The sequence below is a fragment of the Mesoplodon bidens genome (assembly GCF_964165515.1).
Source record: "Mesoplodon bidens genome assembly, chromosome: 13".
In the NCBI taxonomy this organism is placed as follows: Eukaryota; Metazoa; Chordata; class Mammalia; order Artiodactyla; family Ziphiidae; genus Mesoplodon; species Mesoplodon bidens.
In genome coordinates, this window is record NC_138169.1 from 88871542 (window position 1) to 88894509 (window position 22968).

The 22968-nt window shown below is 44.0% G+C and overlaps 1 protein-coding gene across 4 annotated transcripts in view; it reads left to right on the forward strand.

The window, feature by feature from the left end:
- ATP9B (ATPase phospholipid transporting 9B (putative)) overlaps positions 1 to 22968 on the forward strand; it is a 206060-nt gene that overhangs the window by 129856 nt on the left and 53236 nt on the right. For all 4 annotated transcript variants that reach the window (XM_081253348.1, XM_081253346.1, XM_081253347.1 and 1 more), the window contains one exon: positions 6171 to 6331. In XM_081253348.1, the coding sequence (XP_081109474.1) occupies positions 6171 to 6331 (161 nt within the window). The remainder of the gene's footprint in view (positions 1 to 6170; positions 6332 to 22968) is intronic.

Consider the following 22968-nt stretch of genomic DNA (forward strand, 5'->3'; position numbering starts at 1 on the left):
CAAGGTTGTGTAAACTAGGTGAGGACTTGCACTGGGTCCCCCCCTCTCCTGAGTTTCTCACATTAACATGGAAAGCGGTTGTACTTCCTTGCTGAGGAGCTGAGCTTTGCATTAAGGCTTTTTTTGTTTATCTAAAAAATATAATCACATTTTCTTTTCTTTTTTAAAATTTTTTTGATGTGGACCATTTTCAAAGTCTTTATTGAATTTGTTACAATATTGCTTCTACTTTTATGTTTTGGTGTTTTGGCCACAAGGTATGTGGGATCTTAGCTCCTCAACCAGGGATCAAACCTGCACCCCTGCATGGGAAGGCAAAGTCTTACCCACTGGACCGCCAGGGAAGTCCCCCCATTTTTTTTAAATGTTAAATATTCAAGAAAAAAAAAAATCTTATGTGATAACTATTTGGTAAGCAAGGAAGAAACCTTAAATGCTGAATATAGAATAGTCAGGCAAAATTTATTTGCAGGTAAAAATGTAGAATATGAAATATTCTTTCAGAATAGACTTTTAAATGTTTATTGTGTAAATATAGATTTTGACTTTTAAAAATTAAGGTGATATAACATTAAGAATTATCGTGCTGATACTTACTTAGGGAGCTTTTAAAGCACAGATTATTGAGCCAATAGACTAGAACGGCTAAAAGAAGTGCTTCTTATTTCGCAGATCACTGGGGCAGTAAATGATAATAGCCGAGTTGTCTATGGGTGGGTGGCGCCTGCGTGCAGGACAGACACTTAGGACTGAGGCGTTCATATCCAAAGATGAATGAATAAATAAACTGGAGAATAAGAAAAAAAGGGCTACATCGCATCACTTAAAGAAAAAAAAAACTAATACTTTTAATTTAAACTCCAAACTGGAAAAAAGTTATTGCTGTGAGATTTAGGACTTAGATTTAGTGTAAGAGTTTCAATTATTTGAATTGAAGGTATGTACTTATTTTTTTCTTATTTTTAAGATTCTACTAAAAGTAGAAAATATAGGACCGATTTGTTTCAAAGATATTTAAAAGAAATGTGTTTTTTAATTTTTATTTATTTATATTTTTAAAATAGCACAGCACCTGACTTTTTTTTATTAATTAATTTATTTATGGCTGTGTTGGGTCTTCGTTTCTGTGCGAGGGCTTTCTCTAGTTGTGGCAAGCGGGGTCCACTCTTCATCGCAGTGCGCGGGCCTCTCACTATTGCGGCCTCTCTTGTTGCGGAGCACAGCTTCCAGACGCGCAGGCTCAGTAATTGTGGCTCATGGGCCCAGTTGCTCTGCGGCATGTGGGATCTTCCCAGACCAGGGCTCGAATCTGCGTCCCCTGCACTGGCAGGCAGATTCCCAACCCCTGCGCCACCAGGGAAGCCCCAAGAAATGTGGTTTTTTATAGGAATTTCAACTAGGTTAAAGCAGTAGCCCTATGTCAATTTTGTAGTCACAATCCAAATTCTGAATGATGCGAGGCTGATGGGCTGATCCGAGAATAGTTTAGCTGCTAAAAGATAAACAACGTTCACGGTAATGTTATAGTTTCCCCTAAGTAGTCTCTCACGTGTGAAGCTGTATTTCTGTCTGTGTACAGTCGTCGTGAGTGCATTTGCTAGTAGATTGGAGGCGTTTCTGTTTTTCAAATTGAGATATATTTACAGGGAAAATATAGGACAAATTAAAATGATATTTAGCTTTCTTCAAGAGTTTAAATTGGCTTTTTGACATTTTGCATCTTATGGTTTTGCTATACTAAAATACTTTCACGTAGCAAATAAGGAAATGTGAGTTTTAGAAGCAAGTTTACAGTACTTGGATGTTCACATAACATTGATCCAGGGGTACTATCACGTGAGGAGCAGTTGGCAGTGCTTATTTTTATGCCTTTTGTTTTCTCTGCTACTAAGTTTTAATAACACGAGACTCTACATTGTGATTTCTTGGGGACTTAGGGGGACTTTGAGATGGGCTGGAAAGGCGTTGTGTTACTGAGATAAGGTGGGGTCTCATTCGTCCATGGGTGCCTTAAAAAACCTGACTGATCTTTTCTTGATTAAGCAGGAGTTTACCATATTTACCCTTCATTGTTGGTATAAACCATTATTTTACTGAGAACCATTAGCTGTTTAAAACTTGCTACATAAATTAAAGAGGAGCTAAGTGGATTTGTGATCGTTGCCATTAGTAGCGTTTTAGATTATACAGGCAATTATTGTGCTCATTATCCCAGAGCAGCCCCTTCCCAGAACCATTGTGGCATCTTAGACATTATGCACAGATTTTCCCTTGGAGATTAAAATTTCCAGTAGCATATTTAATTTTGTTATCACAGTTGTTTCAAATCAAACAAATATTATGACAAGTGGAAGAAAATTTGCTTTACTAATATAGGAAATTACAAAAAGGTTGAAAATTACTTCCTAGTGTACTTACCTTTTGTTATAGTCATAATTACTTCAACTGATTAGTCCGTTAGGGGTAGAAAGGTCTTGAAATCATAGTTAAAGGTATCTGGCCTGTTCAGATGTTCTAGGAAATTTTTGAAAGAAAGAAGAGTTTCACATCAAAACTCAGGCTACCACCTTCTTTATAGAATCTGTAGCTTTAAAGTTAACTAGCTTTCATATTGAATAGTTTTTGAGTCCAGATTGCATTTTAGGCAAGTGGAAGAAACTTTTAAGGGTGTTCTAGTGAAATGAGTATAAAATTGAAAGTGACCTTTAAAAAAATAGTTGAAGTATCCCTTTTCTTCTCACTGTGCTTTATTAGAATTGACCGTGCCCCCCCCCAAAAAAAAGATCATACTATATACTATAGCTCGGTTGCAATTATGTTCCAGGAAGAATAGTCATAGTTCAGGAAAGGCTCCTGAAAGAAAGCAGGGAACAGCCCATTACTGAGAAGCTGTGTTTTCTCTGCTAAATCTTTCATTCATCCTTTAAATTAGAAGGGGTTGGTGAAGACGACATTTAGTTATAGCCACTAGTCAGGCAGTTGACCACATGTGTCCTCGTCAGTTAGAAAGGTATTAATACTTTGAATTAGCTGACTATCAATGTGCAGTGGGCTGCTTGTAATGTTTCCATCCTATATGGGTCATTTTTTCAAAGGAAACTTTGTCCTCATTCCTGACTGTTTTGTCCCAGCTCTCACAGTCCTTCACGGCCATGATGCAGGGAAAGTGTGAGGCAGTGGTTATGCATTTTGCAAGACAGTGATTCTTTATTTTATTACAAAAAAAGGCCAACTCTGGAAGGCCAGATTAAATCATTCCTTTCACTTTTTAATGGGATTTGGATGAATAGAGTAAAATATGCACTTTGCATTCATTGATAGCATCTTTACGTTGAGGTAATTGAGTCTTTTTTCCCTGACTGAATGAGTAATGGCTTCATCTGACCCTCCGCGAGGCTTGGAACTTGGGCCGCCTTTGTCACCGCAGAGGGCCCGGGCTTGGAAACATGCTCTACTTCCCGGGCTTCATTTTTCTTCATTTTAATCCAAAACCCTATTTTTCTCAATAATTCAAGCATAAACTATATAGTAGTTGAAGTAGCGGAAATTGCAAGGTATTTGTCCTGGTTCTGCCGGTTTTTAAATGGAGTTGATAAATCAGGCGCCATGGTCCCGGCCACTGCTCTCACGGAGCCCAGTCCCGCTCCACCGCGGAAGCTTCCAGAACCGTCGGCGCGGTCCTTCCCGCTGCTCGTCCCGGCCCAGAGGTGGCGAGCCCGGACCGGCTGGCCCCATTGCCCACTCGCCCGGTCACTACGCCGAAGTGACCGCTAGGGTGGCAGGGCGCTTCCCGCAGAGCCCTGCAGACACGGCCGGCTGGGCCGGGAAGGGTCTCATCTGCGCACAGGCTGCGCACAGGAGACAGCGCATCTCTAGGACTTGCCTAAAGTCTCTGGGGTTCGGAGTCTGAAGAGTGCGCGCCCAGAGGAGACCACGTGTCCCAGGCGAGGGGGGCGTGGCCTGAGGAGGGCGGGGCTCTGGAGGGGTGGGTCCTCTGTGGGGGTGGTTTGGAGGGGCGGGGCCTGCCGGGGTGGTGGCTGGGGAGAGGAGGGGCCTGGTGAGGGGAGGGACTTAGTGGGGGTGGGGCCTTGTGGTGGGGCGGGGCCTGGAGGGGCGGGGCCTCTGTGGGTGGTGGCTTCGAGGAGCAGATGCTGCAGAGCCGCCTCGCCCCTGGCCCCACTCCCACCCCCAAGGCCCTTGCAGGTGGGGACCCGTGGCTCCCAGACCACTGCACAGATTTCCCTTTTATAGGATATATTACTGGTGTCCACCTTATACTTCCTACTAGATTGGCTGTTTCTTGAAGGGTAAAATCTCGTAGTTTACTCATTTTTCATAACCATAGAGTTTGGCAAAAAATGTAGTAGGTATTTAAACTTGCTTGTATAATGAATGAATTTTCTTCACTGCTGCACTTAACTGGGTTTTCTGACAAAGTTTTATGCTTTCTTTGTAACTACAGGTTCTAAACGTTCTCATGAGGCTTTGTGGTAAACCCTAATCAAAACCAGATATAAACTAAACAGTGAAGTGTGGAAAAGGCTAGCTTTTTATTGGCCAAAGACATGGTATTCAAAAGGCACTCCAAAATAAACTGGTATTAAGTAGGTTAGTAATTCTAAAAGTTTTAAATTTGAGAATAATAGTTTCCCATTTATTTTATCAAAGTTTTGGTAATCATGTTTTCTTTTTTAATTTCTCTTTTTCAAAATTTGTACCAGATTCAGGAGAAACTCAGATGGCAGATGGATAACCTGATAGGATTCAGTCTTCTGCTAGTGTCATATAAATTACAAATAAGCAGTTCTGTTAAGCACCTGCTGTGCCCTGGCCTGAGAGTGACCATTAGTGACAGTGAGCTTTGCCACATTGTTTGGGCTTCTCCAGGCACCTCTGTTAGGAGATGGGTAACACCAGTTTACAGAGGAGGAGAGTGAGGCTTAAAGAGTGTAAGAACATTCCCCAAGGTCACAGTTAGTAAGCAGAGATTCAAACCCAGGTTTTTAATAATAGTAACAATGAGAAGAGTAATGAGAATAGCAATAGCATGCATGTAGGCTTGCTCTCTGCCAGAAGCTGTGCTCCCTCAGCTGTGCATCATCTCTTTCCCCCCGGGTCCTGTCAGGAAGACATGTTACAGCCCATTTTACAGATGGGAAAACTGATGCTCAGCTTGCCCAAGGTTGTGCAGCCAGGTGGCAGAGCCAGCATTCAAGCTAGCCCAAACACAGAGTCTTGAGGGATCTTAACTGCTGTATGGCGTCACTTGTCCTCTTTGTGGCTCTAAAGCCCTTCTACAAAGCCTGGCACCGCCCTCCCTGCTCCTCTCTCTGCCCCCCACGCTGCACTGCACGGTAGTCTTTCAGCAATGACACTAAGCATGGAGCAGGACTTGGTGAAGGTGCTGGGCTTGAAATTGAAGCTGCATGCTTCAGAAGAGCTGTGTTCTCTTCACTTATAGAATGGATGGTGTTTGGGTATCTCGTTCTTACTGTCCCCAAGATCCCACACAGAACGCACACAAAAAGAGAACTAATTCTTATTGACATAATTTTCCCTTATGTTTTGCTCAGCTGGTAAGTGACCCACAGGATGAACTGGAGTGTTTTGTGCCTTACTGGGAGGACCTAAAGTACAGGACTTCTGCACATTAACAAGTTGTCATTGCAGGCTAACTACTCCACCTGTTGCTTTTCTTCTTAATTAAGAGAAGTTCTTTTCAGGGAGGCCTTGGCAGAGAGGGATGACAGACATACTGTCCCGTCCTGAAGAAAATCCTAAGTGACTCCCCGACGTGGCACGTGCAGAGGAAAAGGCGCGTGTGCTCCCGGAAGGAGTGGCTGGGCTGCCAGGCCGTCCATGCGGCTCTCGTCCCACATCCCCTTTTGTACAGTTGCCGGTCGTAACCTCATCTGGAGAAAGGATATGAGTTTTTTGTGGTTGGATACTCAGGACTCATGTTTTCTCAGTAGACTCTTTCTGGAAATGCTCTGGGGACCATGAGTCACTTTCAGAAATTCTCCCTAAATCTCTAAAAGGCTTTTCATCAGGAGGAGTTTTCGGAAGAAAATGTAAAGTTGGTACCTTTTTGTCTTTCAGGATATTACAGGCTGTAGCACAAAAGGGAATTTAAGAACGTGGTTCTGTCCTAACTCTTCGTTTTCTTTCAGGTTGGTTTGCTGGACCTTGAGCTCAATCAGCTGACCAAAGCACTGTTTTTGGCGTTGGTTGCCCTCTCAGTTGTCATGGTGACCTTGCAGGGATTCTCAGGTCCCTGGTACCGCAGTCTCTTCCGCTTTCTCCTGCTCTTCTCCTACATCATTCCCATAAGGTGGGTTTAAGAATGAAGAAAAACAGATGTCTGGTTTCATTGAATATGATGTTATTGAATGTATTGTCCTCAGTGTGAAAGAAATGATCCACCTAGAACGAAAGAGGGAACCCCACTGATCCTGCTGTGAACCCCACTGCCTGGTGTGAACCCCACTGACCCTGATGTGAACCCCACTGCCCACTGGTGTGAAGCCCACTGCTTGCTGGTGTGAACCCCACTGCCTGGTGTGAACCCCACTGACCCTGGTGTGAACCCCACTGACCCTGGTGTGAACCCCACTGCCTGGTGTGAACCCCATTGACCCTGCTGTGAACCCCACTGCCTGGTGTGAAGCCCATTGACCCTGCTGTGAACCCCACTGACCCTGCTGTGAACCCCACTGCCTGGTGTGAACCCCACTGATGCTGCTGTGAACCCCACTGCCTGGTGTGAACCCCACTGACCCTGGTGTGAACTCCACTGACCCTGGTGTGAACCCTACTGCCTGGTGTGAACCCCGTTGACCCTGCTGTGGACCCCACTGCCTGGTGTGAAGCCCATTGACCCTGCTGTGAACCCCACTGCCTGGTGTGAAGCCCATTGACCCTGCTGTGAACCCCACTGCCTGGTGTGAAGCCCACTGACCCTGCTGTGAACCCCACTGACCCTGGTGTGAACTCCACTGACCCTGGTGTGAATCCCACTGCCCGCTGGTGTGAACCCCACTGCCCCCCTGGTGTGAACCCCACTGACCCTGATGTGAACCCCACTGCCCACTTGTGTGAAGCCCACTGCCCACTGGTGTGAACCCCACTGACCCTGGTGTGAACCTCACTGCCCCCTGGTGTGAACTCCACTGACCCTGGTGTGAACCCCGCAGCCCCATGTGGACCCCACTGCGAGCCCCACCCAGTGCCAGCTCAGCCGGCCTCCTGGGGCTGAGTCTCAGGGTCAACACTGCCCATCATAGCTGTTAACCCAGTCCTTCCCGCCTGTCCTTCTGCAGCTGCCAACAGACAGCTCCTATTCCCATATCTCTTAATTACATCTTTTTTTCTTGGGAATTCCCAGGGTTTTTTCCTTTGCTTTCATTAATCTTGTTTTTCTTCGTTTCTGTTGCTTGTATCAGTTCTGAAATGTTACGTGGTGTCACTTCACTACTATTTCTGTTGTACGATGTGAAGGGCCAAGTAAGAACTCTCTTCCTTCTTGTTTCTGGGGCACTTCTATCTTTAACTGATAGAAACCATTGAGCAATATCCAACTTTTATTTTTTTAATATTTTATTTAATTCTCTTTATTTATTCTCTTTATTTTTTAAAATTCTCTTGAACTTCTTTCTTTAGTAAACTTACAATGTCAGTATGTATACCCTTTTTTTTAAAGAGTTTCCTGTGCTATACAGCAGGTTCTTGTTAGTTATCTGTTTTATACATAGTATCAATAGTGTATATATGTCAATCCCAATCTCCCAGTTCATCCCACCTCCACTTCCCCCCTTGGTAACCTTAAGTTTGTTCTCTACATCTGTGTCTCTATTTCTGCTTTGCAAGTAAGTTTGTCTGTACCATTTTTCTAGATTCCACATATAAGTGATATTATACAATATTTGTTTTTCTCTTTCTGACTTACTTCACTCTGTATGCCAATCTCTAGGTCCATCCACATCTCTGCAAATGGCACTATTCCGTTCCTTTTTATGCCTGAGTAATATTCCATTGTATATATGTACCACATCTTCTTTATCCATTCATCTGTCGATGGACATTTAGGTTGCTTCCATGTCCTGGCTATTGTAAATAGTGCTTCAGTGAATATCGGAGTGCATGCATTGTATATCCTTTTAAAAAGTCTGATTATATGGGACTTCCCTGGCAGTCCAGTGGTTAATACTCTGCGCTTCCACTGTAGGGGGCACAGGTTCGATCCCTGGTCAGGGAACTCAGATCCCACGTGCCACGTGGTGTGGCCAAAAAAAAAAAAAAAAAAAAAGTCTGATTACAAAATGAGAAAGGTACAAGGCTTTCTGCAAATCTGGCTTGTTCTAGTTTTTCCATCAACAATTTTATATTTAGGGTAACGTGTTCGGTCAAGCTTGGAGAGACTTACTAGACAGAATTATGACTGTACCTGTGTTTAGCTCCATAATATCTCATGCCTACTTCAGCACGATACTTTTCCTTGTTTTTCATAGTCTGAGAATGCAATTATACAGATTTAGCAGAAGGGATGAAAACCATAAAATGTAAAAAGTATAGAAGACACTGATTTAGGGGCTTAAGGCTTACATTTGATTCAACCAAGTTTGTTTTCCCATTGCAAAGTTTCCATTGAAATATGAGTAGCAATACTTTTAGTATTTACTAAATATGCTTCTGCATTTAATAAAGAATAGATTAAAAAAATTTTTGTTTTGCAAAATACACAATACTGAAAAGTGAAGTACTTTTTCTTCTACTGATGTAACAGTTTTTTTTAATTTAATTTTATTTATTTTTTTGTACAGCAGGTTCTTATTAGTCATCAACTTTATACACATCAGTGTCTACATGTCAATCCCAATCGCCCAGTTCATCACACCACCACCACCACCCCCCGTCACTTCCCCCCTTGGTGTCCATATGTTTGTTCTCTACATCTGTCTGACCTAACACTCTTAAAAGGCTTTTCCAGCTTAAGAAAGAAAAGCTGTTTTATAGAAATTCTCTACAGAATTAAAGATGTTTGAGTCACCTGATCCAGTTTACTTTGTCTTTCAAGGAAAATAGTACAAGACATAACTCCTGTAACTCTAAAATGAATGTATGTTCCTTAGATCGTTGTGTCACTGATAGCACAAAGCAAACGATCAGAACACTTTACGGGCCTGTCACATTCCCTCAGGTCAGCAACTTGCAGTTACACGTCTCTAATGATTATGTTCTTTGTGCATACGCGTTAAAATGCTGCATGACAGTCTAGTTGGTCAGAAACAACCATCTTGACGGTGCTGGGTCAGGGAGGGTTTACCCGCGTGAGGCGGATGTGGGTAGTACAAGCACGATGGTGTTCCCCAAGGCGATAGCGCGTTCCTTCCGAGCAACACTTGAGAACCTCTTTCCAAGCGACACTTGAGAACCTCTTGCCAATAGGGTGTCTTTGTGTCAACGCTGATGTCGATGAGAGCTTGTGTGGCTTGGGAGGCAGTTTTCCTCTCATCATCTGTAGGTTGGGCGGCCGGATCAGCGGGTGTGCAGGGGGCTTGCCAGGGAAATGCCCACACACACGTTCCACCGTGTGATCACCCAGGGCAGCGCCTGGTGCTCTGTTCAGAGCTCTGCTCAGTCAGCACACCAAGAAGGGAGTATCGAAAACGTTAGCTACACAGGTACAGAATTCACTTCCAAAGTTGGAATTAACTTTCCTGAAGTTTTATTGAAGGAAGACTCTTAGGAGATTTTTGTCAAGTTATTTACAAGTCAGGTGCCCTTTCTGCAACATTTTACAAGTTTGAGTTAACCTACCAGATATTTTCAGTAAGGCCTCATTTTCCAGGAAGCATGCTTGGGGAAAAGAGTTCTTTCAACCTTACTTAGAGCTAGGAATGATCTTCAGGTATTGATGGCTTGGGAAATTTGCAGCCTATCCAGGTTGCAGAAGATGCTAATAGTAGAAGATTCAGCGTTTGGAAAGCGTGCACAGGAGAGGAGTCCAAGGATGTGACTGGACAGCCTTTTGCTGAAGAGATTAGGTGTGGTACTCATGGACCCACTTAGCCATCTCAGCAGAAGCGAGGAATAGATGGGGTTGTCCAGCAAAGACCTGTGGAGGAGCCTTTTGTGTGGACGTGTGGACCCCTGTGACACACACGAGAGCCCCACAGAGGTTTTGAGAATATTATACCAGCAGTAACACTGCCAGCTTGGACTAGAGGGACAGAGACAGGACAAGATAAGAAGCCTGTCAGAATCCCAAATTCTGCAGGCTGAAAATGGGCTGATAGAGCTTCCGAGCTGTAAACATGTGCTGCGTTTTGAAAAAAGAAGAAGAACTCAGAGGCCAGAGCTGGCATGGGCCAGGCAGAGGGCTGTGGAGCTGTGAGTCCAGAGGGTGGAACATCCAGTCACAGAAAATTATTCTCAGCTCTTGAAACGTTACGGAATCTGCCTTGCTGGGCAGTTTGTAGTTACTTATGTGTTCTGGATGTTAGTACTTTTTCAGTTCTTGGTTTTGCTAATAATCTTTCTCAATCCCTAGCTTGAATTTTTACTCACCCAGGGGTGAAATTATAAATAAAATTGTTAATTTTACATAGTCAGATTTATAGTTCTATTTTGTTGCTGGCTTTCAGTCTCTGTATGTTTAAGAAATCCTCCTCCGCTCCAGGATGGTGAAGCTGTCCTCCGGTGTTAACTTCTCAAAGTTTATCAGTTTTATGTTTTACCACTGGAAGCGTTTTTCTTTTTCTTGTTGTTTGTTGTTTTCTTAATGGTGTGAAGTAGTATTTTCACATATTTTTCCCATACCGGTCGTTTTAACACCCTTTACAGAAAACACTCTTTTCCCCAATGATCTAGGGCCCCCTCCGTCACATACTAAGTTTTCATATATGCACAGGTCTGTTTTGGGTCCCCTGTTCTGGTCTGGTTGTACTTTCCTGACCAAATAACAAAGTGCCTTAGTTCATAAGCCCTTATAATAAGTCAGTATTTGATAAAAACAAGTCCTTCCTCCATGTTTGCTCTCCTTGGTCATTTCCATTTAATAGTAAATCTTCCAAACCACGAATCTGGCATATCTGTTCATCATTTTAGGTCTTCTCTAACATCTCAAAATTTAAAAAAATTTCCACAGGAATCTTGCACAACTTTTGTTAGAGCTATTATTAGATATTTGGTATTTTTTAAATGCTGTTAATAAATACTGTTTTTTGAAAGAACTATTTCCTATATATTTGTTGATGGTATGGAGAAATAAAGTGGATTTCTATAAAATGATTGAATCCATCAATTTTGGTAAAACTTTATTGATTTTAATTATTAGTCTGGAATCTATTGGATTTTCTCTGTAATCAGTAGATAATGACACCTTTCTTTCTTTCAGTTTTTTGCACCATTTCTTTCTTTCCCTTCTCACCATAGTAATGATTTATAGTGTAACCTTAAGTAGAAGTAATGATAATGGACATTCTTCTCTTGTTTACAATGTGAAAGGCCAAACTTTCAACATTTCATCAGTAAGCGTGCTACAAGTTTTTACAGAACCCCTTTTCTATAATATATAATAGAAGTTTTTTCTACTCCTATTTGCTAAATGTTGATTTTAAATCATTCATAACATTTAAAAAATACTTCTTACTAAATCTATTGAGATGATTTTTCATTAAAATTTTTTCTTCTTTAATATATTAATATGCTAAATTAAACTGAATGACTCTCTAATGCTATACCTACCTTGTATTCTTTGGGGGGGAAAAACACAACTTGGTCATGGTATAATACGCCTTCATGTATTACTAGGTTCCATTTGCTTGTAATTTTTGTGAAATTTTTGCATTGGTTTACATGAGTGAGATTGACTTATAACTTTCCTTCTCACATCATTCTTTTGGCATTTAGCATCAAGATTATGCTATTCTCATAAAATATATTGATGAGTCTTCTCTAAAATATTTTTGTTTAAAATTGTAATTATTTATTTCTTGGACATATTTACATCAAGGAGGCCATGTCAGCCTAAACTTCTTGTTGTGGAAAGATGTTTGACAGAGTTGATTTCTTTACTAGTTTAAATATATTTCTTAAATAGTTATAGTTTAAATAGTTAACTTTAAAGAGTTAAAAAAGCTGCTTTCAGGCTTTTAATTTCCTCTTGAGTCAGTTTTGGGAAACTTATGGTTTTCAAGAAGTATGTCAACTGTACCTAAATATTCAAATTTTTTAAAAAATTTATTATTTTGGGGGGCTGCGTTGGGTCTTTGTTGCTGCAGGCTTTCTCTAGTTGTGTTGAATAGGGGCTACTCTTCCTTGTGGTGCCCGGTCTTCTCATTGCGGTGGCTTCTCTTGTTGCGGAGCATGATCTCTAGGTGCATGGGCTTCAGTAGTTGTGGCATGTGGCTCAGTAGTTGTGGCAAGTGGGCTGTAGAGTGCAGGCTCAGTAGTTGCAGCACGGGCTTAGTTGCTCCGTGGTATGTGGGATCTTCTGGGACCAGGGCTCGAAACTGTGACCCCTGCATTGGCAGGCATATTCTCAACCACTGCGCCACCAGGGAAGCCCGATATTAGTGTTTTACACATTCCCTCTTTTAAAAAAAATATTTATTTATCTATTTATTTATTTATTTTGGTTGTGCTGGGTCTTAGTTGTGGCACTCAGCATCTTCGTTGCAGCATGAGAGATCTTTAGTTGTGACATGCAGACTTCTTAGTTGCAGCATGCAGACACCCAGCTGCGGCATGGGAACTCCCAGTTTGCAGCATGCATGGGGGATCTGGTTCCCCGACCAGGGACCGAACCCGGAACCCCTGCATTGGGAGCGTGGAATCTTAACCACTGGACCACCTGGGAAATCCCTACAGATTCCCTCTTAATTTTGGTTTATCCATGTTTTGTTTTTCTTGTTGCGTTTCACACCTTCCATGTAGAATAATTTTCCTTCTGTCAGAAATTTATTTTTTTAGTTTTTGTTTAGTGTTGGTCTTTGTTGGGAACTCTCTAGATTTTTGCTTGGCTTTTCTTCTTGAGAAATAATTTCACCTGTGTATAGATTTCTAAGTTGTCATGATTATTTTACTCTTTTGGCTTCCATGGCTGCTGTCTACTAGCTGCCATTTAAGTCTTACTCCCCTGTGACCCTTCCAGCCTCTTTCAGATTTTCTCTGTGTTGTTGGTGTCCTGCTCTCTGATATGATGTCTAGATGAATGTTTATTCTTGAATCTGTAGATAGGTTTCTTTCATTCATCCAAGAGAATTCTTAGTTTGTCTTTTTAAATACTGCCTTTGCCCTATTTTGTCACCTTTCTTTCAAGGTTGGTTAGATATCCACACTGTACCCTTTGTTTCTCCTGTTTTTACTTTTATATTTCCCACCTTTTTGTCTCTGTGCTTTATTCTAATAATAAATAATATTCCTAGTGCCCTGTCTTCCAAGTCACTAATTTTATCCTTGACTGTGTATAATTAGCTAATCAGTTTCTTAATTTCAGTTATTGGTATTTTTTTAGTTCTAAAAATTTTATTCAATTTCTATATCACATTGACTTTCATTTTTATATTTGCCTATTCCGTGCAAATATTCTTCTAATTGTTCTTGTGTATCCAGGTGTTTTATAGTTTGTGTCTGTCACGTGTAATATCTGATACCTTTCGCAGTTTTGTTCTCTTGTATTTTTTCCTTGTGGCTCTTGTTCATGGTATGTTGTTTGACTGTGTACTGTGTGGCATTTGCTGTTGTGTTGTGCTGTGGTTTATTTGGGTTTTGTTTGTTTGTTTGCAATTATATTTAAAAAGCTAACTATAGGAATCATTTGAAATAAAAGATGAAAGTATGTTTTTCCAAGACAAATACCCTGCTTCTAAACTGTGTACTTGGAGGTACTGCCTGTCTTGGAACATCTTCATCCAAGTTCAAGGTTCACAGTTACGGAATTATTCAGGAAATGTGAGCCTGGCTCCATCTCCACGTGTAGGTGCCTTGGTCCAGGTTCCCCCTAAGTTTGAGAGTTAGCCCTTCATGGCCCCACCCATCATGGGAAGGAGGCCCTCTTGTTGGACTTCCACCTTTTGATGTTCCTGGTCTTTACTTTTGCTCCTTGCACAGGTGGTCTATGGAAGAGCAAATCCAAACTCTTGGGGAGGGTGTGTGCTCTCAGGGCAAAAGAGATTGTATGGTCCCTGACCTCTCTGGTAGCTGATTTGGATTTAGTCCAGAAATTTCTCACTATCTACTCAGTTCTTTATTTCTTTTAAGAATTAAAAAAGAAATTATACAGTATTTCTTATTGTTTTCAGTGGGAACATTGGTTCAAATAAAATGCCTCCCATTACCCTAGGTCACAGAACTTTTTTGCAATTTTTCTTTTTTTTTGATCGTGCTGTGCAGCTGTGGGATCTTAGTTCCCCACCCAGGGATTGAACCCAGGCCATGGCAGTGAAAGCGCCAAGTCCTAACCGCTGGACCACTAGGGAATTCCCTGCAATTTTTGTGTAAAGGAAGTTATACAAATTTGATTAACTTCCATGGCAGTACTTTCCAGCCTAAAATTTTGAGGTCTCAAATATGATCAGCCTTATTCTTGAGAATGCACCAAGCTTTCTTTTAACAACAAAATACAACTATATCATAGCAAACCTGGGAAATGAAGGCTTTTAAAAATATATCACTTGGATAAACAAACTATAGTATATCTATACAATGAATACTATCCATCAATCAAAAGGAATAAACTGTTGATCCATGTGGTAACTTGGACATAACATTCTTGAAGTTACAAAAGTGTAATGGTGGAGAATAAATCACTGGTTGCCAGGGGTAGGGCTGGGACAGGTGTGACTCTTGAGGGGGAGGGGGAGGAGGATCCTTGCTATGATGGAAACGTCTGTGTCCTGGGGGAGACGGATGGACCCGGTGGTGATGGGAATCTCTCTGTGGGACACAGAGCAGAGAGTGCATGTAAAGCTGGCAGAGCTTGGATCAAGTCTGCATTTGAGTTAACCGTATTGTCGCATCAGGTCTGTGTTTGGATAACACGCAGTGGTCGTGCAACATGTTACCTTCAGGGGAAGCAAGTGAAGAGCACACGGGACTCTCTGTCCTGTTTGCCACTTCTTGTGAGTCTAAACTATTTCAAAATTAGAAGTTATTCAAAAGCACCCTTGATCTATGAGAGTGAGCCTCTGTCTTAGAGGCAGACTGCAGGCTCTTGAATCAGGGGCTGTGAGTCTGCTTTCTTGCGTTGATGCCATGACAGCTATGGCGGCGGGCAGGTCTCCCAGCCTCTGCGCCTCAAGTTTTCTCACCTGTTTCTCCACAGGGCGAAGTTGTGTATAGAACAGTGGGCCCAGAGCGTGACTTTGCTCTGTGTGCCTTCGTCCGTCTGTCTCTTCTTACATTCAGCTTCTTGTGTCAGCTTGTGTTGGCTTTTAATAGAACGCTGAGCACCTCTTTCATCTTATCCATACAGTTACTACCTCATGTGCCTTTTCACTAGACTATGGTGTTTCTTCAAGAAAGAGCTACTGATGCAGTTTTTAGATGATGTGAGTGTAAGGCAAAGGGGGATTACGGACGTGCGGGACAGCCCCTGGGGAAGGACGGGCCGCTGCTGTCTGGGTGTGGCTGGAACAGGGATCCCGGCCGCGCCTGTGGACTCTGCTTCCCTCTGGCCGAGCGCCCTCCTCACCTGGCTACACAGATGGCGTTGGAGGCCTCGGGCTCACGTTCTGCTTGCTTAGTTACGCTCGTGAAAAGCGAGTACTTCTCTCCAACCCGTTGAGGAAAACTCCCGAGAGGGCACCAGCCTCCCGGTGCCACTGCTTGCCTGCATGCAGTGTGGACTGTCCAGGCCCAGCACGGGGGTGGCCGTACCCACTGGCCGGGCAGGGCAGGCTCTGAGAGCGTGGGGCCGCCTCCTGCCAGCCCCCCGGCCCTGCTGCGTGGGTTCGCTGTGGGCAGTGTTCCCTTCGGGACGAGAGCCGAGCTGAGCTGAGCTTCTGCAGCCCCGGGGAGGCTCCTGACTTTCTGCCCCAGCCTCTCCCTCCAGCAGCTTCGTTATTAAGATCCTGCCGGATCGGGGGTGTTCACCCTGTTTCCTTTTGCTGTTCCTTCATCCTGTGACTTTTGGAGACACTTTAAGGTGTATCTGTTAAATTGCCTGTAACTAGTATATTGATTTATTTGTTTAGAAACTGAGAGACGTGCTATTTTTAATAGGAATATTTACCCTTTCACATAATTGACACAGACTATTTGGCCTCACTTCTGCTGTGTGTATTTGTACTGTTGCTACACAGATGTTTTACATGCACGCGCGCACATACAGCCCTGCAAGGCCCCCCCACATGCAGCCTGAAACCGCTGTGAATGCTGGGAGAATCCTGAATTCCTTTGTCTCCATTCACCCCAGGGTTTGACCCTCTGATCAGTATTTGGTTGTTGTGGGACCTGAGAAGATGGGCTGATTCCCCCTGAGGAAACTTCTGGGTTTGTGCCCGTCCTCCTGACGTGGGAGACGCGCTCTCAGAACCGCGGGACCCATGCTTACCAAGCCCATAGCCTGTGCCACCTCCTTACTCGCCTTCTGGCCTCCAGGCTTTCTCTGGTTCCGTCCACCTTGCACACTGAGGCTCAGTTTATTTTTTGAAACACTGCTTTATTTCAAATCCCCAGTCCACCCACGCCCACTCCAAAACTTGATAATGTGATTTAGAATTTTGCTTCTACCAATTTCAACTACCTTTCATACTTGACTAGATTTTCTGTTCCTTGGGACCCAAGACTACATTTTGTTTATCCTCTTGTGTGTTACAGTGGATACAAATCACAGGGGCAGTTAGCCTACTGGGGGGAATATCCGATCCACCAGTGACGGAACGTCCATGCCTTCTGAGCCCCGGAGCCTGGCTGACCCCCCGCCTTCCTAGGTGGCACCCACATGCTGCCCACCCCCATGCTTTCCATTTCAGCTCTGCCTTTTCTATGAAACCACCTCTGGCTGTTCAGGGCCAGTGATCACCTGCTCCACCAGCATGACTCTCAGTCACCCGCTTTGATGCGCTGTTGCTGACACGTGGCATTTTCCAGGTGCTGTTACCAAGGCTCAGAAGGGTCAAGTCTGTCATCAGCCCAGATCATGGAACTAGTACATTTGGGAATTAGGAATCCATACAAGTCATATGTAACGTCATTCCTGTAAAGTTCCATTAACCCATGCTTCCCCCCAACGCAGCAGCTTCAGGAGAATTTAGGGGGTTGATTTGACAGGAGTTGACTATCTGGAAAAAGGAACCTCGAATCACTTCCAATTTCTGGCTTGGGTGATGGGTAGATCACACCATTCATTGGTGGTAGAAGCGTCTCCTCCTCCTTGAGCAAGAGTAAATGTGATCTTATTTTGTTTGGCACAGGACGGGGAGGAAGTGGGAAAACTAGCCTCCATCGTGTGTATGTTCATTTAACGGTATTTGTGGTAAATCTAAGGTCAGATACCCTGTAGGCAATAGAATATGCAGTCTGAAGCCCGGGAGAAAGGTTCAAACCAGTAACAGAATATTACCTTCCCGGTGCATGGCCACGGGTGAATTCACCTAGTGAAAACATTTTGGAACCATCCCTTGCCATCCATGGTGTGTCATGAAAATTTTAAAAATCACAGGATGAAAAATTTTGGGGGGAAATTCAGATAAAATAGCATCTGTGCTTTTTCCTTTAAATGACAGTTTACAGGAAAAGGTTTTGATTACTTTAGATAAAACTTGTCATTTAAATGACTTTTCTTTTGCTCAGATTAGGATCTAAACATATGTCTCACTTCAGAGGAATGCGTGTGAATTATTTCGGGTAGATTCACTCCCTGCGGAGCCTGGTGTGAGCTGGGGCTGTTTCACCTGGTTCTGATAAATGCTGCAGGTTTAATTGTAACAAATTAAGTTGAAATGTAGCAGGCCTCATGGGGCGCCAGTGGGGTGGCACTGCATGTTTTAGCAAAGTACACCTCACTTATTCAGGGTCCAGGTTACCTCCTCAGACACTTTTGTAGCTGTAAGATGAGACTGTTTGGAAAAGGAAGTGCCACCATTAAGATGATCTTATGTTCTAAAATTAACCTTGTGCTTTCTTCCTGCAGCGTGAAGCAGGTTCATACATGTTCCTCTCCGTGACACCCCTGAACACCCTGGCCCATGAAGATGGTTTATTTCATTTTTTCGTATTTAATAACAGTAGAGGTCACAACTGCCTCTGGCTCAGCTGACCATGTAAAATTGCAATGACTCTTCCACTTATTTGGAATAGGTCTCTAGATAATTTCACAGTTGCTAAATTAGCAACATAATTTAGCTTAAATATATATATGGTATCTATTACCTTATGATCTATTACTGTAATACTCAAAATAGTAGGCTTAACATATGTTTTTTTTGTTCACAAATCATGTTACTATAAAGTACTAGTCGAATAGAGGTCTGGGTTTTAAAATTCCATAAACTTAGAACATTACTAAAAAGTAAGTTAAATATGGTGATGATAATTACTCTGTCAACTTGGTGTTTGAAGTTTGAGCTTCTAGAAATTTTTACCATTAAAAAGCAAATTATTGTAAGTTAACTATGGTGATAATTACTCTGTCAACGTGGTGTTTGAAGTTTGAGCTAGAAATTTTTTGCATTAAAAAGCAAATTATTGTACTAACATTTGATCAAGATGTACCGTGTGAACCAGAGTAAACTTAAGCTCTACTTCCTACCTATATGGTATTGTTGTCCTTAGTTGAAGGTATTTTTCCTTAATAGTTTTTCACTTGTAAACCATGAACTTGCGTTCTGCAGTAGTTCTGCTTTATTTTTCTGAACGTGAAGGTTATCTCCATTCCCTTTTTCACTAGTAACTACTGCTTTGTACATTCTTTGAGGGGATTTAGGTTTGTAGTCCACCTAAACTATTCCAGTGGTATTGATTTGTGATGTAGTATTTCATGAAGTATTATATTCTAACAATTCTGTACGACAGTGGTTGAGTTAGTGAACCCTCTCTGGCCGAGGAGCTCAGGAGCACGACCTGGAGGAACCTGAGAGATGCTCCTTTGGTTTCCGCTCAGCCCCACGCCCAGTGCAGACTGCAGGCTCTTGAGAAAGGCCCGTCCGGCTGCAGATAGGAACCCACTTGCCTTGAGATCCCTGAGGCAGGCTGATGTCTTCAAAAGTAATTCAACCAAAAGCTGCAAGGAGACCACAGCACACAGAGAAGAGCCCTGTCTTCCCGATTCCAAGGAGCCAGCTAGGGCATCTTCACGGGGGTCACATGCCCCGCCCAGGCCCTGCCCCTGCTCTGTGCCCACCAGGCTCCTGCTCGTTCGTTGGCCATCTGGCCTGCGTGTTACCAAGTGACTCTCTCACTTTATTTCCTGACTCCTAGAGACTCTGTCTTATGACCACACCCAAATCACAGATAAGTCCCTGTAAAATCATTTTTTAAAAAAATTAATTTATTTTTTATTTATTTTTAAAATTTTTGGCTGCGTTGGGTCTTCGTTGCTGCACACAGGCTTTCTCTCGTTGCGGCGAGCGGGGGGCTACTCTTCGTTGCGGTGCGCGGGCTTCTCATTGCGGTGGCTTCTCTTGTTGCGGAGCACAGGCTCTAGACCTGTGGGCTTCAGTAGTTGTGGCTCATGGGCTCAGTAGTTGTGGCTCGCAGGCTCTAGAGCACAGGCTCAGTAGTTGTGGTGCATGGGCTTAGTTGCTCCGCGACACGTGGGATCTTCCCAGGCCAGGGTTCGAACTCATGTCCCCTGCATTGGCAGGCGGATTCTTAACCACTGCACCACCAGGGAAGTCCTGTAAAATCCTTCTTTTTCTTCTTCCAACCTTCCTCGCACCCTGAACTCTTCCTGGGCGGCCGCTACTTAGTGCCTGTTAGCAGGACACTCCCCAGTACTTTGCCAGCCTTTCCTCCTGGCTGGCCACCCCTCTGGGCGCCTCCCCACAGCTGATGGGAGACCCCTGGGGCTCACACAAGCCAGGTGCTGTGTGCAGGCGATGGCACCTCCTGGACCAGCGCCCCTGGGGCAGGGGAGGCCCGGGGACTGCGGTGCTCTCCCCGCAGGTCACCTTGCGCAGGCCGTGTCCTCACCCTCCTAGCAGGGTTCAGAAGAGCCGGGAGCTAGCGAGGGGCTGCTTTACAAGGTCTGTGTCGCTGTCAGTTAGAGATTTTCTTTCTGACCAGTGCAGGTCTTATAATCTGTAAGATGTGAAAGTTATGGACAAATGAATTGTGATTCTTTTACTTGAATTTCTCTGACTCACCTGCAGGCTTTCTTCACTGACTGACTCCTGGAGCTCGCCTTCCAAGTGTGCGCTTATGAATAGGCAGGTCGCAGGGTTGGACACAAGCAGCTTCAGCACGTGGAGTCGGTCCATCCTGTCTGCTGCTCTCCTGGTAGAATTAGGTGAGGCGCAGACTTCCCGGTAGAACTTGAAGCCTATCTGAGTGGTCTTAGGTCTGATGGTTAACGAGGATGAACGAGGCCCGGCTGCTTATGCCCGAAGGTATAATTCCTCTGTCCGTGTTCTACCTGGTGACAGTCTGGGGCTGAGGGGCTCCTTGCTGACTAAAGGGCTTCACCGGCCTGCCTCGGAGGCGTGCAGAAGGGCTGCCGCTCACCCACCCACGTTTTCGTGTCCTACCTGCCGTGAAAGTGGCCGCCACCCACGATCCGCGTCCTGCCTTGAGGGACAATGACGCCCACACCCCTGTGCCAGATGTTTGGTTCCTTACTGTGATTTGATACTTTCTTTACTGGCTCTCCAAATTCTAGCCTCTTGAACAAATGAAATTTTCTTACCTCTAAATCTAGGCCCAGTTTTCACCGTTGCTAAGGGGCCTCTCATTTGTTGGTGGTTCTTTCTTTTCGCTGAAACCCTGGGAGCCCTTCCTGGTTCATGGGCTGCTTCTGTGCTGGCTCCTTCCTGGGGGTATCTCAGCATTAGCTTGAGCCGTGGCACATTTTTCCGTGCCAGCCCCTGTCATTTCAGTGCAATATTGTTCCACGTCCCTGGGTGTCTGCCTGCCTACCTGCACACCCCTGGATATCTTTGATTTTCTGGTTTTCATTAGCCAAATTTCACTCTCTTTGACACACTTATATTTTGCATTTCATGCTTGTGCATTCTTTTAATCAAATGAAATAAAAATCTTGTAAATAAAAATATTCTATGTAAAAAAAATTAGACACAGCTGAACATTTTTGACACACCTGGAATATAGAGAGAGCTGCTCTGGGAACAGCTAGCAAGCAGCCCTCCCCGCAGTGGTACGTTCTAAGTGTGTGTCCTTAAGGGGGCTCTTTAGAATTCCAGGCTTGGAAGGACTCTATTCCAGTCCTGTGCTTTCAGGCAGGATTGCAACAAAACTGTCCAAGGTAGGATGGACCACCATTTGTTTTAAGTTGCAATCTTACTATACAATTGTAACTTATGAAATTTCTAAGGTAAGTAAAAGGTCCAGAGTCTAGTGACAAATGCCCTTGTGTTTGCCGTAGATTTAACATGTTCAGTCTTTGTTCAGATCCTTTTTCTTTTTAAGAAAGTAGATGTCATAAAGTCATGGACCTTCCCTCTCTCTGCTCCTGCCTTCCCCAGAGGTGATTTTTCTCCTGAAATTGGGGTGGGTCCTTTCTGTTCATGTCTTTATGGCCTTGGTGCATATGGTGGGACCCGTGAACATTAAAATTTTGTGTATTTTTAAAACATTCATAAATATGATTGTATTAAGTGTCTTTGTACCTTGGTTTGCTATTGCCCCGATTTTAACTATACTGTTGCTGGGTGGCTTGGATGCTTTCATGATCAGTGCCGTATGGACGGCATCCTAGTACGTGCTGCTGGGCACACGTCGGGGCTTCTCCTGGTGGGCCGATGGCTGGAAGAGGCGCAGCCGGGAACCCTCTGGCCAGTCTTCATTTCACTTTGTGCTGCCAAGTCCTCTCTAAGTGGCTCCGCTGTTACACTTCTACTTGCAGTTCATTAAAATACTTGTTTCCCCACATGCTCACTAATGTTTGCTGTTCTCAAGCTCCTTTGTTTTGTTTCACGGTTCTCTAATATCCTAACTATTCTGAACTTGTATTTAGAATAACTGTGGTTATCCACGGAGATGATGGTGTGTGGTAGAGGCATCAAAGGAAAGAGGGCTTTTATTCAGGCCCTTGCTGGTTGGAAGCAGAAAAGGGGTGAGCAGTCTGGAGCCCCACACGGGACCCAGATGGACTGTCCACAGAACAACGTCTGCCCCCCATGGGAGATGGCGGTATCGCAAGCGTGTCCAGGGAACAGGTTTCAGACGTGGGGAGTTTGTGTATGTGGAATTTGGGTTTTGGAGAAAGAATCACGGGGAAAAGTTGGGTCAAAGAGTAACACGTAGACGTCTAAGGCGATGGGAGTGTGTGGGGAGACGCGAGGGGGACAGGCGTGTCCAGCACGACTCTGGATGCAGGCTGGCGGGGAACGCCGGTCGCGGTCTGGATGGCTCCATGGGCTCCGCAGAAGGCTTGTCCCGGGGGTGCTGAGGCCACAGGGCAGTGGACCCTGCACAGGGCAGAGCACAGTCCCCGGGCAGAGCGCCTCAGCCGGTGTCCTGCAGGCCCTCCTCCTGGACCACCTGCCCGCGTCCTGCACAACGGGGCTGCTTAAAAATGGGTCAACGAGAAAAACGAATTTCTACAAATCATACACATATGTGTTTACATTACGTTTTACATTAATTCATAGAAATGTATGTTCATTCACTAGTCTGTTAATGTAGAGCTCTGGCCCTTTTTTTAAGTATGTTTTGAAAATCTACGTTTTCCTCATACAAAGAGGTATTCGTAGTGCATGGTTTATAATTTCCACTTTGGATTTCCTTACGGTGGAGGGAAAATGATTTTACAGATCTGTCTGGTGAGAATCTTCCCGAAGATTTAAG